The sequence below is a fragment of the Malaclemys terrapin genome, chromosome 10, assembly GCF_027887155.1.
Source record: "Malaclemys terrapin pileata isolate rMalTer1 chromosome 10, rMalTer1.hap1, whole genome shotgun sequence".
Classification (NCBI taxonomy): domain Eukaryota; kingdom Metazoa; phylum Chordata; order Testudines; family Emydidae; genus Malaclemys; species Malaclemys terrapin.
In genome coordinates, this window is record NC_071514.1 from 2461958 (window position 1) to 2479823 (window position 17866).

General features: G+C 39.8%; 1 protein-coding gene across 3 annotated transcripts in view; it reads left to right on the forward strand.

Moving 5' to 3' along the window:
- MORF4L1 (mortality factor 4 like 1) overlaps positions 1-17866 on the forward strand; it is a 43694-nt gene that overhangs the window by 11292 nt on the left and 14536 nt on the right. Inside the window, exons 3-7 of one of the 3 annotated variants that reach the window (XM_054041377.1) lie at positions 4052-4119; positions 6373-6399; positions 6819-6905; positions 7782-7862; positions 11787-11849. In XM_054041377.1, the coding sequence (XP_053897352.1) occupies positions 4052-4119; positions 6373-6399; positions 6819-6905; positions 7782-7862; positions 11787-11849 (326 nt within the window). Of the gene's footprint in view, positions 1-4051; positions 4120-5658; positions 5771-6372; positions 6400-6818; positions 6906-7781; positions 7863-11786; positions 11850-17866 lie in introns of those variants that run through there. The other 2 variants (XM_054041378.1, XM_054041379.1) reach the window with 2 other exon arrangements.

Here is a 17866-nt window from a genome sequence, read left to right on the forward strand (position 1 = left end):
CAGACTGTGAAGAACTTCAAAAAGATCTCACAAAACTAAGTGATTGGGCAACAAAATGGCAAATGAAATTTAATGTGGATAAATGTAAAGTAATGCACATTGGAAAAAATAACCCTAACTATACATACAATATGATGGGGGCTAATTTTAGCTACCACAAGTCAGGAAAAAGATCTTGGAGTCATCGTGGATAGTTCTCTGAAAATGTCCACACAGTGTGCAGAGGCGGTCAAAAAAGCAAACAGGATGTTAGGAATCATTAAAAAGGGAATAGAGAATAAGACTGAGAATATATTATTGCCCTTATATAAATAGATGGTACGCCCTCATCTCGAATACTGCGTACAGATATGGTCTCATCTCAAAAAAGATATACTGGCACTAGAAAAGGTTCAGAAAAGGGCAACTAAAATGATTAAGGGTTTGGAACGGGTCCCATATGAGGGGAGATTAAAGAGGCTAGGACTCTTCAGCTTGGAAAAGAGGAGACTAAGCGGGGATATGATAGAGGTCTATAAAATCATGAGTGACGTGGAGAAAGTGGATAAGGAAAAGTTATTTACTTATTCCCATAATACAAGAACTAGGGGTCACCAAATGAAATTAATAGGCAGCAGGTTTAAAACAAATAAAAGGAAGTTCTTCTTCACGCAGCGCACAGTCAACTTGTGGAACTCCTTACCTGAGGAGGTTGTGAAGGCTAAGACTATAACAGAGTTTAAAAGAGAACTGGATAAATTCATGGTGGTGAAGTCCATTAATGGCTATTAGCCAGGCTGGGTAAGGAATGGTGTCCCTAGCCTCTGTCTGTCAGAGGGTGGAGATGGATGGCAGGAGAGAGATCACTTGATCATTGCCTGTTAGGTTCACTCCCTCTGGGGCACCTGGCATTGGCCACTGTCAGTAGACAGGATACTGGGCTAGATGGACCTTTGGTCTGACCCGGTACGGCCTTTCTTATGTTCTTATGTAGGCCTGGATAACTTGCACTCAAGAGTCCTAAAAGAATTGACTGAGGAGAACTCTGGCCCATTGATTATAATTTTTAATAAATCTTGGAATACTAGGGAAATTCTAGAAGAGTGTTAATGTTGTGCCAATATTAAAAAAGAGCAAGCTGGCAGACCTGGGTAACTAAGGGCTGGTTAGCCTGACATCAATCCTGGGCAAAATGGGGTTCAATTAATACAGCATTGAAGGCTAGGAATATAATGCCTGTCAATGAGGTTTCATAGAAAACAGTCTTGTTAAAGGCAACTGTCTTGTGGCACCTCTAAGACTAGCAGATGTATTGGAGCATAAGCTTTTGTGGGTGAATACCCACTTCGTCAGACGCATGTACCCCTTCTTAAAGGTGCCGCAAAACTCTCTGTTGCTTTTTACAGATCCAGACTAACATGGGTACCCCTCTGATACTTGAGTCTTGTTAAACAAACCTGATTTCATTCTTTGAGAAGATCACAGGTTTGGTTGATAAAGATAACTGTGCAGATGTAATATATGTTGCCTTTGTAAGGCATTTGGCTTAGTACCACACAACACTTTGATTTAAAAAAAAATTAAGAACTATAAAATACCAATAATGCATTTTACATGTGCTCTAACGACTGGTTAAATTACCTCTCTCAAAGTAGTTGTCAATGGGGAATCATCAAATGGAGGTGTTTTAAAGGGATTCTGCAGGGACTGATACTAGGTCCAACGCTGTTTAATATTTTTTTCGTCAATGATCTGGAAGTAAATATAAAATCACTGCTGATATAATCTGTGGATGAGACCATCTACTGTGAGGTAGGGGTGTGATTCTCCTGGTTGTGCACACATCTGCTCGCTAGCCCTCCTTGAGCTAGCAGGAGTATAAATGGCAGTATAGCCACAAAAAGAAGAACAGGAGTACTTGTGGCACCTTAGAGACTAACAAATTTATTAGAGCATAAGCTTTCGTGGACTACAGCCCACTTCTTCGGATGCATAAGCTTATGCTCTAATAAATTTGTTAGTCTCTAAGGTGCCACAAGTACTCCTGTTCTTCTTTTTGCGGATACAGACTAACACGGCTGTTACTCTGAAACTTGTCAGTATAGCCACAGTCACCTGGGCAGCAGCAGAGGCATGACTTAGCTGTGCCAAGTACAAACCTGCCTGAAACTCCGGGGTAGGTACTCAGCACAGCTACGCTGGGTCACCGCTGCCCATGGCACTGCAGCTACACTGCTAGTAATACTCTCTCTCACCCTAGCGCTGATGGACCTAGTATGTGTGGGTGACCAGGAGACTCACTCTGTGTGGATGTAGCTAAAGATTGGTGGAGCGGTAAATGATGAAGACAGGGCAGTCATACCGAGTGTTTGGGTATAACCTGGACCCGTTCAAACCAAATGTTTTTAACATAAACATGACCCTGCATTTGGCTAGGAGCAAGGATTGCAGGCCATACCAAGCAAATGGGGGAACTGTATCCTGGAAAGCAGTGTCTTTGAAAACAATTTAGGGATCATAGTGGCCAAGCAATTCAACACACTAATCTAGTGTGATACTATGACACAGGGATAATGAGGTATTTAGAGTGTTGAGTAGGGAGGTGATCTTTACCTCTGTATACTCTATTGTTGAGACCAATATTAGAATAGGTCTAATGTCAACATTATTAAAGGATGTTGAAAAATTGGAGAGAGGGAATAGAAAAGAACCACCAAAGTGATTTGAGAATATCCCTTGCAGTGAGAGACAAAGGGCTGTTCTACACTGGGCGGGGGCGGGGGGGGAATCGATCTAAGATACGCAACTTCAGCTACGAGAATAACGTCAACTTCAGCTACGCATCTTAGATCGACTTACCCTCCCGTCCTCACGACGCGGGATTGATGGCCGCGGCTCCCCCGTCGACTTCGCTTCCGCCTCTCACCCTGGTGGAGTTCCGGAGTCGACAGAGAGCGCATTCAGGGATCGATTGCTACCCACCAATCCGGCGGGTAGTGAAGACGTACCCTTAAAGAGCTCAATCTGTTTAGCTTATCAAAAAGTAGATTGAGAGCACTTGATTAGTGCATTAGTACCTTCATGGCAGGGAAACACTGTACTCTAATTTAGCTAAAGCGTGTAACAATAACAGTTTATCTTCACCTTGATCAGATATTCAGGACTTTGAATGTTTCTCTTAGGTTTCCTTAGTTTAGTATAAGGATAACAAAGTTTAGCTTATTCTCACTTCAGAAATTCTTCAGCCTGAAAAGCACCTACTGCAAACAATTACTGCTGAATGTAGAGCTTGCTATGTGGCTGCAGAAATCCAAAATATTATTTCCTTAACTTCCTGTCCTGTAATTAACTGAGATAAGGGTATGCATGCGAACAATGATACTGAGGACTTGTCTTCATTACTGGGGTAAGTCGACCTACGTTACATTACTCCAGATACGTGAATAATATAACTGGAATCGATGTCGCTTAGGTCAACTTACCACGGTGTTTTCACTGCTCTGTGTCAACAGGAGACGCTCTCTAGTCGACTTCCCGTACTCTTCTTGGGGACCTGGAGTATCGGAGTCGACCTGAGAGCACTCTGCTGTAGCTTTAGCGGGTCTTCACTAGACCTGCTTAATAGACACCCGCTGCATCTATTGCAGCAGTGTGGTAGTGAAGACAAGCCTTGAGTCATTCACTATGTAAACCTGGCTTCTGGTTAGCTTTCCAGAGAGTACTGAAGAGATTAAAGTGACCTGCTCCTTGTGTCTTCTGGTCAGCAGCATGTTGTCTCTTGCTCTCCTCCTAAAGGAAGTTATTAAGCCCTTCAAAAAACCTACGGGTAGTTGAGCGTCAGTTAGTTCTGCTTATGTAGCCCTTCTGATACACGAAAAATATTTAACTGAAATACAAAGCCACTAATAATGTATCTTTTGCTGGACAATTTCTATTCTGTAGTGACGTTGCTGCCAAATACTTCAGTGGCTTGCACAGAAATCTTTGTATTTAGACTGAAAGCTTTTAGCCAGACTTCCAGAGATTTTTTTTTGAAATCGTATTGCTAACCCAACTTTCTTCTTTATTTCAGTGTGTAAAGGTTGCCATAAAGGACAAACAAGTGAAATACTTTATACATTACAGTGGTTGGAATAAAAAGTAAGTAGTAAGTCTCTGAAAACAAGACTTAATTTTCCTTTATTGATTGCCCAAGTTGGTGTTGGCTTAATGGACTGACGCTCCCAAGCATAAGTCAATTGAAGATGTTTCATTAGCTCAGAAATTAACTTGAGTTAAAGTCAATTTATTGCAGTGAAGCCTAGCCATTTAAAGCCTGGCATAACACAAAGCTAATGTTGCTCAAATAATTGTTTAGTTTTAAAGACACATTTCCTTTGGTGCATCAGTTGGATAGTCAAACTTGCTCAAAGTGCCAGTAGATTGCCTTATTGCAGCAGTCCAGTGCACTGCCTACCCATTTTAAGAACTGTTTCCGTGTTTTCTAGGTTTGAAGATATAGGATACAACTTTTTGTTGTATATTGGGATATGGGACAACCCCGGCTTGTTGAACAGTGGAGCAATATTTTCTCCAGTCAAAGACTCCATCTGTTCTATTTACATAACCAAATACAACAAGCGGTGGAAAAGGGAGTAGGATTAGTGGCGGCGGGGAGGGGAGGGAGGCTGCTCTCAGAACAGATGAGATGGTGTGTGCCCTAAGTTGGTACAGGAGAGACTGAAAGCCTCACCTATTCTATCTGTCTGTTGGGTAGCAACATGCTTGACGTCGGGGGTAAAGGAAGGTTGTACTAAAGCTGTACAAGGTTTTCCTTTTGTAAAAATGAGATTTTAGAATTTTCTCTTCTCTCAAGAATTAAAACTTCTCTTTCATGTCTCCAGAGATTAGAAAGTCTGTGTGAGCATTTTGCTTTTGGAATTGCAAGTATATTTCTTGTGAATTTTTTTTGGGTGAGCAACAAGGATTGAGAACAGCATCATTGATAAGTTTTGATTACACCTGTTCCTATTCTTGGTCACCAACTTTCTGTAAACTATCCTGATGCAGCATCCACATGGTGCTTGGGGGTTGCGATGTGTTTTTATTTTCAAAAGGGGGATACTAGACTGCCCTCAGTTTTGTTGCTCAGTTCAACTGTATTTTACAGTCTAACACTGAGTGTAGGAGTCATAAATACTTGTTTTTCCTTAGCAGCTGACGGAATACGAAAAGCTGCAAATTCTAAGTCTCCTTTAGAGACAGCAGTTTTCAAAGAGTCATTTTTGGTTCATGTGAACATTGCTGCCATATACCCTGAAAAAGGCACGGTGGGGGACACAAGGCGTAATTGTTTGCTTTTGTTGGCATGTAGTGAGGTCCAAGTTAAACTTCATGTTTTGGTATCTAGTATCTTCAAAAAGCTTCCCCCAAAGCAGTGAACAGCCAAAGGAGTGTCTTCATGTAAACGCCTGTGTAACAAGTTGAAACTTGAACGGTTGTGCCTGCTGCTAAATTCATGCTGACTCTTAAGGATCAGTTAAAATCCATTCTTTTCTATTTAATAGGTAGTGGTGGGTGTCATTGGCTGTGTCAAATGACTTTTTCTTGTCTTTCTCCACTTGCACTAACTGTTTGCCTTTGATTATTTTCTTGCTTTTCCAAGCTTCCAATTATCTACATTAAAAGTGGCATTGCTGCAACATCTAGACAACTGGGACTGTATGGCTTTTTAATTTATGACTTTATAATTAAGCTATGGTTCATGAGTTTTAAACTGCTTGGCTTCCAGTGTTTTTTACAAGCCTTAGTAGTAAGTTGTTTTCACGTCATATATAGTATAATACATTCTCACACAGTTGTACAGTTTTCTTCTATTGAGGGTTTCTGGCAACAACATAAGCTTTGGGAGCAAAGATCAAGTGGCTTACATACTTCACCAAGGCCTCATCCTAAATATATAGCCTCTAATATATGTACAGTTGGATGTATTTTATTTTTGTTTTCTGTAATACTTGCACACTAAACTTACCTTTAAGAATCTTGAAGACTTATGGTGAACTTGTTTTTACCATGTTGGCATTCTAAGCTTGACAACTTTTGCAATGAGATCATTACTTCACCATGAAATGCAAGGTGGAGAAACTCTAATTTACAAAGCTCTGTATTTTACATACAAATTTATATAAATAAACATACAACTTGATATATTTTGGAAAATGTGTACATAATTTCACATGGCCATTTTTAATGTGCCTCTAATTTAAAATATTCGTCAAATTGCTGAAAGATTATCTGCTCTTTGTCAAAGTGGAATTGGCTTGCTTACAATGGCAATTTCTCCAACATACGTTTATATTAAATCATTTACTTCAGATTTTTCAAATGTTCATGCCATCTTGGTTTCCTTTACAGAGAGAAATCAGAGCTCTTCCTTTTACAGTAAGATCTTATTGCTGAATTTGTTCACCTATAAAATATGTTGGAAAAGATACAGTAAATTTATCTTGCTGCATAAATTAATTATGGCTGCAGATTTCCCATGTTATAGTAAGTGTAGCCTTTTTTTTTAAAAAAATTGGACTTTTTAAAAGAAATTTTAAAGAAATTTTAAGATTTGGAGTTTGTTTCACAATTGGCAATCTCTGCAGGAAAGACTGAACATTTCACTTTGTCTTAGAGAAATGGTTAGAGCTTCAATCAGTGGGAATGCATTTTATCTGGTAACTTACACTTTCAATTGTGCCAGTTCATGACTTACCACAGAAGCAAAAATTCAGTCTCAAATGCTGTGAAGTCTTTGATTATTGGGAACAGAATCTAATTATGTAGTGTTTTTGAATGGTGATTTAATTTTTCAGCTGGGATGAATGGGTTCCAGAAAGCAGAGTGCTCAAATACGTGGACACGAATCTGCAGAAACAGAAAGAACTTCAAAAGGCCAATCAGTAAGTATTTTGTGATAGACTGATTTGACTTATCATGATTTCCTTTTTACAGAGCTTCAGCCCAAGAAATAAATCTCCAGGGGAGTAGGTGGGTTTTTTAGATTTCAAGGAATGTCCTAGTCATATTGTCCTCTTTCCCTGTTTGTTTTATTTTGTGCGTGTCTTCAGACTTCTAACATGGACCTGTCCTTATCTTCATAGTCTTTCGGCCAAATGGATCGCTACTTGTTGACTTCCTTGTACTTCAGATTTTGATTAAAAGCTATGTGAATTTTAAGTTGCAAGGAAAAGGGTAAAATGGGTTTAAATGAAGGTGATTGCTTGTGGTTTCTCAGAACTACATTTTGAAAATAAAACCGATATACGTGTATATATGTAATTGAGTTGATGGCATATGTTGTGTGATAGTCACCTAAAATATCTTGTAAAATGGTAATGTCCTCTTATCGAAGACTAATTTTTTTATAAGATGGGGTCTAAATGTATTCATCCATATGAATGCTTTTTTGTATTGGTCTGGAAAAAAGTGACATCTTGGAATACAAATATTTCTAGTAGGCACCTTTCTGAAGCAGCTCCTGTGTATTTCTTTCTCACAATTATGAATATTGGGCGGGGGGGGGAGGAGAGAGTTGAGTGTCCATGTGTAGGTAAAAATGATTGGTCAGCACTATAATGAAGTTCAATCTTGTAAGTAGTTGGATTTTTTTCGCCCCCCCCCCCCCCCCCCCCTCTGTCATGAAGGGTCTTCCTCTGTCTGTTTTCTTTAAACCCATTCACTACAAATTCTCTAAATTTTTGTACGGACTGTTACCTTTTAGAAAAGAGAATAGCTTCTCTTACAGTAAAATCTTGTTGCTGAATTTGTTTTTAAAGGGAACAATATGCAGAGGGCAAGATGAGAGGTGCTGCTCCAGGCAAGAAGACATCTGGTCTGCAACAGAAAAATGTTGAAGTGTAAGAAGCTTTTTTTAAAATTTCTTTGCTTGTCAGTCATTACACTTAAATTTTAAGCAGCACTCTTTTTGTGCAGTTCCAGAGGTTAAATTTAAAGTGCAAAATCTTCATTTAAAATTCAAAGAAACGTCAGTTTATAAACCTGGAGTGTTTCTGTTGATACAAAAAATACTTGTCTATCCAGCAAAATGTTCTCTCAGTGCACTGTTCACTAATGCAGGATCCACGTGTTGCTGAAAGTAAATGACTGGATGCCTTGTTTTTAAATTCTGCTCCAGTCTTTACATACCATTCCACTTAAATTACTGAACAGAAGTTACTAGGGCACATCGTATCTCACGAGGTAGATCTTAGTGAAACTGCTAATTCCCCATGAAATGGCAGCATCAACCCTGGTCACACAAACCGTGATAAAGAATCTTTGAAGACAGGGATGTAGCCCAAAAGAATAAATTGCATATTTCCTTCATGGCGTGTATTTATTAAAGCACGGTTTAGGATGCAAATGAAGTTCTGTGATATTCTGCCATTCACGAAACACTAGCTTCTTTACTACAGGTTACATTTTGTTCTTTTTTTTAACTATTCTATTTTTTTGGACAAAAATAATGCTAAGTACGTGTGTGGGTCTTAAAAAAAAATGGCTTTGCATGTTAAAATTGTAAGCTTAAGACACCCAGACCCAAGCTCAAGTGTTCGTTAGAAAACAAATGTATTTTCACTAGTAATCAACAGATCTTCAGTTCCATCCATAGGGTTTTAGTGACTAGGATTGTGGCCTTATCTAGACACAGTTGCGTCCAGTCACTTAATGTTCGAGTGAATCGGCAACATTCGCTCCAGACTCCTATCCACAATGTACCATTTAATATTTTATTTCAGAAGGTAGTGGATTTGATTAATTTTTGAAGGTATTCATTGCTAATATGATACTTTGAGCTCCTAGCTTGATTTGCTTTTTAGTCTTTGTCAAGAGAGAGCTGGCTAAGTTTTGACACCATTTTCTAAAAATAAAGGCATTTGATGGCAGTTTCAGATCTCTCTTTTAGGTCCTGTATCATTCTTTTGATGATGATTATGGATATTTTTTAACATTATGAAATATGTATCTGTTTTGGATCTTTTGTTTTGACGTCACAAGCGTTATTTATACATTTAGTATAACACCATTAAAAGTTAGCATAATAGATTTAAACTGACAGGAGCTAGTGTTTCTGTTGAAGGGCCTAGTGCACTTGATACTATGGACAGTAAAGTTGGTAAGAATACAATTGCGCTTGTGTTGCTCTGTGACCATAACAGGGTTATGACTACTAATCATGAATATATGTATCCATGCTTTTGAGATTAGAGTTCTGACACCACCCCCCCCCACCCCCCCAACTTGCATGGTATTGAACACCCCCTAATGGTAACGTTAGGGACCAGATCCTGCTAGCCTTACTCAGGTGAGCAGTCCCAGCTGAATTTGCTGGGATGGCTTGTGAGAGTAAAGTGAGCAGGAGTGACCCCTAAAGATTTAACTCTCTCAGAAAAGCAATGAAATTCAAAGTTGCTATCCTAACCCCCTCACTCTTAATTCTAAAGGCACATCAGAAACACCACTCTGGTGTGGGCTTTTTTTTTTTTAAGAGCCTCAGTCTTATTGTGTAATTTTGAAACCATATTTTCAAGCCCTGGCTTTGCTTCCCAGTTGAAACAGCGTCTGAGAGGAGGATGAGTCTCTTCCTCTGTTGCCACTAGAACAGAAACTGGGGTTGATAGTGTCCCATGGTAGCTGGGACACTATATCATAGGTAGGTTAACTGTCCTCCTAAACCTTCTTGATAAGAGCGTCTCATTTTTGGGGTGGGAAACAGTTCATCAATGATGGATCTTCAGATTGTTAAGAGGAATCCATGAAAAAGGAAGATGTCCTTGGAATAGTGAGCTGGCTTTTGATGCTATCCTTCATCTCACGTAGGGCCCTACCAAATTCACAGTCCGTTTTGGTAAATTTCATGGACAGAGGATTTTAAAAATTGTAAATTTCATGATTTCAGCTGTTAAAATTGGAAATGTGTCATAGTTGTAATTGTAAGGATCCTGACCCAAAAAGGAGTTGTGGGCTGGTCACAAAGTTATTGTAGGGCGGGTTGCGGTACTGCTACCCTTCTGCACTGCTGTTGGTGACAGCCCTGCCTTCAGAGCTGAGCAGCTGGAGAGCGGTAGCTGCTAGTCAGGAGCCCAGCTCTGAAGGCAGAAATAAGGGTGGCATTGCCACCCTCACTTCTGTGCTGCTGCTGGCTGGGCGCTGCCTTCAGGGCAGGGCACCTGGCCAACAGCTGCTGCTCTCTGGCCGCCAAGAAGTAAGGGTCGCAATACTGCAAACCATCCTTAAAATAACCTTGCAACCTCCCTGCAACTCCCTATTGGGTCAGCATCCCCAATTTGAGAAACGCTGGTCTCCCCGTGAAATCTGTATCGCATAGGATAAAAATACACAAGACCAGATTTCACGGGGGGAGACCAGATTTCACAGTACGTGACGTGTTTTTCATGACCATGAACTTGGTAGAGCCCTAATCTCATGATATTAAAGGTACCTTCCAGCATAAGGTCCATGTGCCTCTTGCACTGAACTTGTTCTTCCAACGCTTTTCATTTATGTCAGCACCATTGGCGCTTCCTCTTCAATTAGCAGCTTGGATGTACCACTGCTTCCTTCAACAGCAGAAACTCTCCCTGTCCCCTTCTGATGGCGACAGAGGAAGAGAAGTAATTTACCTATGACAGGTTTCAGAGTGGTAGCCATGTTAGTCTGTATCAGCAAAAAGAACAAGGAGTCCTTGTGGCACCTTGGAGACTAACAAATATATTTGGGCATAAGCTTTCTTGGGCTAAAACCCACTTCATTGGATGCATGCAGTGGAAAATACAGTAGGAAGAGAGATGTATGTAATGAAAAAATGGGTGTTGCCATACCAACTCTAACAAGACTAGGTTAGTGTTTTTGTTGTGTGGTGTGTGGTTGCTGGTGAGTATGGTAATTACATAAAGTAAAAACTTTCCCCATGCTAATTTTTCCCCTACTGTTACTCACACCTTCTTGTCAACCGTTTGAAATGGGCCATCCTGATTATCACTACAAAAGTGTTTTTTTTCCTCCTGTTAATAGCCCACCTTAATTGATTAGTCTCATTAGAATTGGTATGGCAACACCCATTTTTTCATGTTCTGTGTGTGTGTGTGTGTGTGTGTGTGTGTGTGTGTGTAATATATATATTTTAATATTAATATGCATCCAATGAAGTGGGTTTTAGCCCACAAAAGTTTATGCCCCAATAAATTTGTTAGTCTCCAAGTGCCACAAGTACTCCTGTTCGTTTTTACCTATGATAGTATCCCAACACTGTGCCTGGGACTGTAGGGCAGATATTTGCAGAACAGTGGGTCTCAGACCACTTAAGCCAGAAAGTGAAAATGGGATCTGAGAATTGCAACTATATCCTCTCAAATTGCACTACTAAAACAAGGGTTTTTTTTCTTTTAAAGAAACCATAACTGGCATTTTAAATAATAAAGGGGCATTGCAGATGCATAGTGTGGTTAGTGGGGAGGGAGAGTAATTGATCTAACCACATTTTTAAAGGGGTAACACTGTCAATCTGTTTAGGCCTCAGAATTTACCTTCTGTAGCATCCTTGGAGGATGCCTGTAATGTAAAAAGACAAATTTTAATTAAAAAAACCAAACAACAAATTTGACTCCTCAGTGACCCAAACAAGGAAATAACAGTGTAAATATGTGTATCATGCTCCAGGGATGTGGAATGTGTTTTTAACATCCTCTAAAAGGTAAATTTTTGAAGCTTAAATAGATTCTCTTAAAGGCTAAATATCAGGTCTGACACTCTGTCCTTAACTCAACCCCCATTGTGCCTAGATTTTTCAGACGAGATGGAGCGCATACTGTTTGCTGTTTGGAGACCCCTACAATATCGACACGGTGAGTTAAGGATGGATTGTCACACCAGGATTTTCATCCTGAAATCCAAATTTCCTTGCTTTTGTAGATTTCTTTTATAGGCTCTTAAAGTCTTAAGTCGCAATAATGTAAGGTGCTGGTGATAACACAGGTAACAACTGAGGAAGTGACTCATACTTTGACATCATCTCCATAAAGTGCAGCTCCTACTTAAAATTCTTTTTAAAAGTCTGTTTGGACTAGTAGCTCTTACCTATTTCTAAACGTGTGCACTGTGCCAATTGAAAGTATACAAACCTATGTGATATGCACGCTTCAGTGAGAATTCAGTGCATCCATTTAAAAAGGATCTGCAGACATTTAACTTTAAGACTTCCATTTATTTATTTTTGTGTTCGAAACTGGTGGTTTTAGAAGACTAGTCTTGGTCTGCTACCTGTTTACCAAAGGGTGAAGTCCTGGTGTCACTGAGATCAATGACAAAACGCTTACTGACACCAGTAGGGCTAAGTTCTGGCCTTTGCTCATAGATGGGTGTTGTGAATGTAAGGATTGAGTCTCATGTAACTGTGGGTTTAGGAGTTTCTAAAATACTTATTCTGTGACCTGCTATAGTTTGTATATTGGAAAAGTATGAGGACATGAAGTAATTTTTAATCAAATACAATGATTTGTAATGTGCAAGTTGTATTAATAGTACAAATGTGTTTTATGATGCTGGTTCTTACTGATGGGAAGAATGCCAGACAAGGACAGTTCGCTATCAAAAAACAGGCTTGACGTTTTCTAGAGATAAACTTCCCTGTACTTTTTTCTCTGCAAAATTTCAGGCTTCTGGCTGCTGGCACTGGACTCCTCAGGGGTTCTGCCCTTCTGACATGGCTGACCTAGCTACAGAAGTTTTCACTTAGAACAGCTAGCAGGCAGTCAGAAGGCAGCCAGTGCTTTGGAATATGTGAAGAAAGACATGCTGTACTTTTAGGGAATCGGAACACATGAGCCAGCGGCAAACCTGTCCGAGAAGTCAGGAAAGGGAAGTCTTGTGGTTCTTTTTAAATAACATGATTTCCTAGGGCTCTGGCCAGAAGTGCTACCAAGACAACTGTGTTGACAGCTTTATTAACCTGGGAATTGGAATTTGTTTACATTTTTCTCCCTTTGATAGAACATTCAGACTTCAGGCTCCACCTATCCTTTGAAACACGTGTGTATGTTTCAGGTGTCCTTTGGCAAAATGAGGTAAAACTGCATGAATAATGGAACTCAGGTCCCTAAGATGTGAAGTTAATTTCCAGCTTTAACTTTCATATTATTGCTTAATGCTACAGCAAGAACTTGTATGCTGAATTTAAAAAGGCTGAGTTTAAACTCTGACTTCCTTTTAACAGAGAGCTATGGTCATGTATCAGTTCTTTGTTCTGAAAGCTCACATGGTCGGAAGCAATTCTCAGCACGCACACTTCAAGCTGTTTGAAAGTTGGCATTTCTGAGCTGACTCACTGGCAAGTGATCTTGTTGCCAAGTGGCATAATTTGTTCCACTGGCAGAATGGGAGCATAGCATTCTATTGTGAAGTGAAACTATTTAATGTTGAGTGTCTGAAAACGAAATCTTGCTTTGTTTTTTCTGTTATCAAGATGTGATTGAGTTCTGGAGGACGAGCCATTCAAACTCTTCTGCCCACTGCTAGATTAGAACATTCCCATTAAAATTCTGCATCTTAAAATATTGACTTCAGTTGAAAATCAGACATCACTAAAAGGCTCCAGAACCCTGTTACTTTCTGGACAGTCACTAAAATGGCATTTACCTTTCAGTCTTTTGGTTACAGTGAGGTTCACTTCCTGTACTGAATTGTAATGCTGTTAAACTACTGCCAGTTACTATATATAACAATATTTAGTGTAGCCTTATACAAGATATATGACTATATCAGAAGATTGGCTGTCACAGAAAACTGAAATAACAGTTATTTTTTTTAAATCTACCCATTACTAGTGAATTATTTTTTAACCTATTTCAAGAGGTGATCTTGGCATCGTGCTTTTTCTTTAGTAGTTCCCTGATGCACTGCCACTGTCTGTTAGACTTTGCAAAATGAAAGTCACTTTGACCTAATATAGTTAAAATAGCTTTGAAATTTAGGGATCTGAGATGGGAGAGCACAAGGCACCTGCATTGTACTGTACTTATCAATAGTGCAAAAAAAAGAACAGCTCTAGACCTAGGAGGGTTATTTGTTCTGACAAATTGCAGTGGTTCTTAAAGTACTTTAATTTATATTCCTGAATTATCACAATTGCTCCAATTCTTATGGATTATAAAGACCCCCTAGGCCTCTACTTCTAGTTGGTGTGTTTAAGAGTAACTTTTTTTACCTTTGTGTTCTGGTCAGAATTCCAATTGTGTGACATTCAACCTATCTGCTTCTATTTAACTTGTAGTCTTGGGTAGGTTTCTCTTTTCTCTTCTCTTCTCCCCACACAAACTATCACTGATATGGAATGACAGCTATTCCACCCTGTTTGTGGCTGCATTTCAGTGGGAAGTGAAGTGATCCATTGCCTTTACCCTCCTCATCGACATGTGCAAAACACTGATACATTTTATGCGCCCCATGTAAGGGAAATAAGTAACTCTTATAATGTTTCTTCTTCCCTAACTCTTCCTACTTCTGTGGTGCCTCCGCTTGTCCTCTGTTACCCAGCTAGTGCCTAGTCACATACAGGGTAAGAGTTCAGAAGCTGGTTGGGAAACCCAATGCACCTGCAGTTTCACTAGTGGCCTGATTCACTGCCAGCTGGACTTTAGTGAATGTTGGGCCCTAAAACAGTGTAAATGGAGGCTCCTTTGTGAAAAAAGGTTCTGTATGTGTACATTGTCTTACTGGTGTTTAAAATATGAATAGACTGACCTGACCGGACACTATACTGAATTTCTGAAGATTCACTCTTACGGTATGGAACAAAATCACAACATGGTTTAGTGTATGGGAGCATATTTGTTAGTCATAACATTATAAAGAACATGACCCAAACACTTATGACAAACTAGATTTAGGTGACAGAACAAGAATTATCTGGACTAAGTCATGGTATTAATATTAGAAATCTGCACTTGAAGATTGTTGTGAGTTCAGTCCTTGAGGGGGCCACTTAGGGAGCTGGGGCAAAATCAGTACTTGGCCCTGCTAGTGAAGGCAGGGGGCTGGACTTGATCTTTCAGGGTCCCTTCCAGTTCTATAAGAGAGGTATATCTCCATATATTAAGATGATAGGCAAATATGAATATGACAGAATTATGGATAAGCTCTTATTTAAGACTGTATCCAGACAACTTGAACCAGTGACCTGGCCTAGCAGATGCATATGTAACCCAGGCAGTTGTCTATATCCTAAAAAACAGTTGTGCTTGTATGTGATTGATTTTGGATTTTAGGCATAATTTACTTGATCTTAGGCTCATTCTGCATTTGTGAATGTTAAGAAAAGTAGTTGAAAGGGGTTTCCATGTTTTCATTTAAAGTAATCAACTTAAGTTCTCTAGGTCAGGGGTTGGCAACTTTTGGCACGCGGCTCGCCAGGGTAAGCACCCTGGCAGGCTGGGCCAGTTTTATTTACCTGCTGACGCGGCAGGTTCGGCCGATCGCGGCCCCCACTGGCCGCGGTTCGCCGTCCCGGGCCAATAGGGGCGGTGGGAAGCCACGGCCAGCACATTCCTCACCTGCGCCACTTCCCGCTGCCCCTATTGGCCTGGGACGGTGAACCGCGGCCAGTGGGGGCTGCGATCGGCCAAACCTGCCGCGTCAGCAGGTAAATAAAACTGGCCCAGCCTGCCAGGGTGCTTACACTGGTGAGTCGCGTGCTAAAGATTGCCGACCCCTGCTCTAGGTGTTCATGGAAATGATTTCCCTATACAATTCAGATCAGCTTTTCATATTTTTATGCTGAATACAGAAGTGTAATGGGTTTAGAGAACAGTCTAAAGAATTGCCTTTAGATTAGAAACATGAAAAGGTACATGGAGTAGAACAAGTGCTGAACAGTATCTTTGGTGGTGTGAGTATGCTAGTGAATTGTTCTTGCCAATCATGATGCAGATACGAAGGACAATCCATACTAGCTTCATACATCTTTATCATTCTGACATTGCTATTTACTTAAATTTCTTCTCATCCTCTGCATCTATGGTGATAGGTAAAATTGGCATGTTTTAGTACTAAGATTAGACTGAGATTTAACTAATTTATAAACCTCCCTATCAAGCTGGATTCCTTTCATAGCACTGAGCTTATGATGGCCAGTTTCAGTATTTCAGGTATTGCCTAACTACAAATCTTAAGTAGTTACTGAAGATACACACATTATCCAAGATAACTTTGAAGTATCTCACCTGCACATTATGTTAGATATTATTGATATAAATGTCAGTATCTCTTTTGAATACTAATAGTTCTTGGCCTCTATCTTGTATCAGAGAATTCCATAAGTTAGGCATGCATTGTTTTGTTTTTTTTAAATCCCCACCTGTATAATCTACTTCAATGTATACCCCAAATTAAGAAACACAGTAAAAGAACTAAAAAAGAGCCACCCTGGCTTAACAACCATGTAAAAGAAGCAGTGAGAGATAAAAAGACTTCCTTTACAAAGTGGAAGTCAAATCCTAGTGAGGCAAATAGAAAGGAGCATAAATGCTGCCAAATTAAGTGCAAGAATGTAATAAGAAAAGCCAAAGAGGAGTTTGAAGAACAGCTAGCCAAAAACTCCAAAGGTGGTAATAAAATGTTTTTTAAGTACATCAGAAGCAGGAAGCCTGCTAAACAACCAGTGGGGCCCCTTGATGATCGAGATACAAAAGGAGCGCTTAAAGATGATAAAGTCATTGCAGAGAAACTAAATGGATTCTTTGCTTCAGTCTTCATGGCTGAGGATGTTAGGGAGATTCCCAAACCTGAGCTGGCTTTTGTAGGTGACAAATCTGAGGAACTGTCACGGATTGAAGTGTCACGAGAGGAGGTTTTGGAATTAATTGATAAACTTAACATTAACAAGTCACCGGGACCAGATGGTATTCATCTAAGAGTTCTGAAAGAACTCAAATGTGAAATTGCGGAACTGTTAACTAAGGTTTGTAACCTGTCCTTTAAATCGGCTTCTGTACCCAATGCCTGGAAGTTAGCTAATGTAACGCCAATATTTAAAAAGGGCTCTAGAGGTGATCCCGGCAATTACAGACCGTCAAGTCTAACGTCTGTACCGGGCAAATTAGTCGAAACAATAGTTAAGAATAAAATTGTCCGACACATAGAAAATCATAAACTGTTGAGCAATAGTCAACATGGTTTCTGTAAAGGGAAATCGTGTCTTACTAATCTATTAGAATTCTTTGAAGGGGTCAACAAACATGTGGACAAGGGGGATCCAGTGGACATAGTGTACTTAGATTTCCAGAAAGCCTTTGACAAGGTCCCTCACCAAAGGCTCTTATGTAAATTAAGCTGCCATGAGATAAAAGGGAAGGTCCTTTCATGGACTGAGAACTGGTTAAAAGACAGGGAACAAAGGGTAGGAATTAATGGTAAATTCTCAGAATGGAGAGGGCTAGCTAGTGGTGTTCCCCAAGGGTCAGTCCTTGGACCGATCCTATTCAATTTATTCATAAATGATCTGGAGAAAGGGATAAACAGTGAAGTGGCAAAGTTTGCAGATGATACTAAACTGCTCAAGATAGTTCAGACCAAAGCAGACTGTGAAGAACTTCAAAAAGATCTCACAAAACTAAGTGATTGGGCAACAAAATGGCAAATGAAATTTCATGTGGATAAATGTAAAGTAATGCACATTAGAAAAAATAACCCCAACTATACATACAATATGATGGGGGCTGATTTAGCTACAAGTCAGGAAAAAGATCTTGGAGTCAACATGGATAGTTCTCTGAAAATGTCCACGCAGTGTGCAGAGGCGGTCAAAAAAGCAAACAGGATGTTAGGAATCATTAAAAAGGGGATAGAGAATAAGACTGAGACTATATTA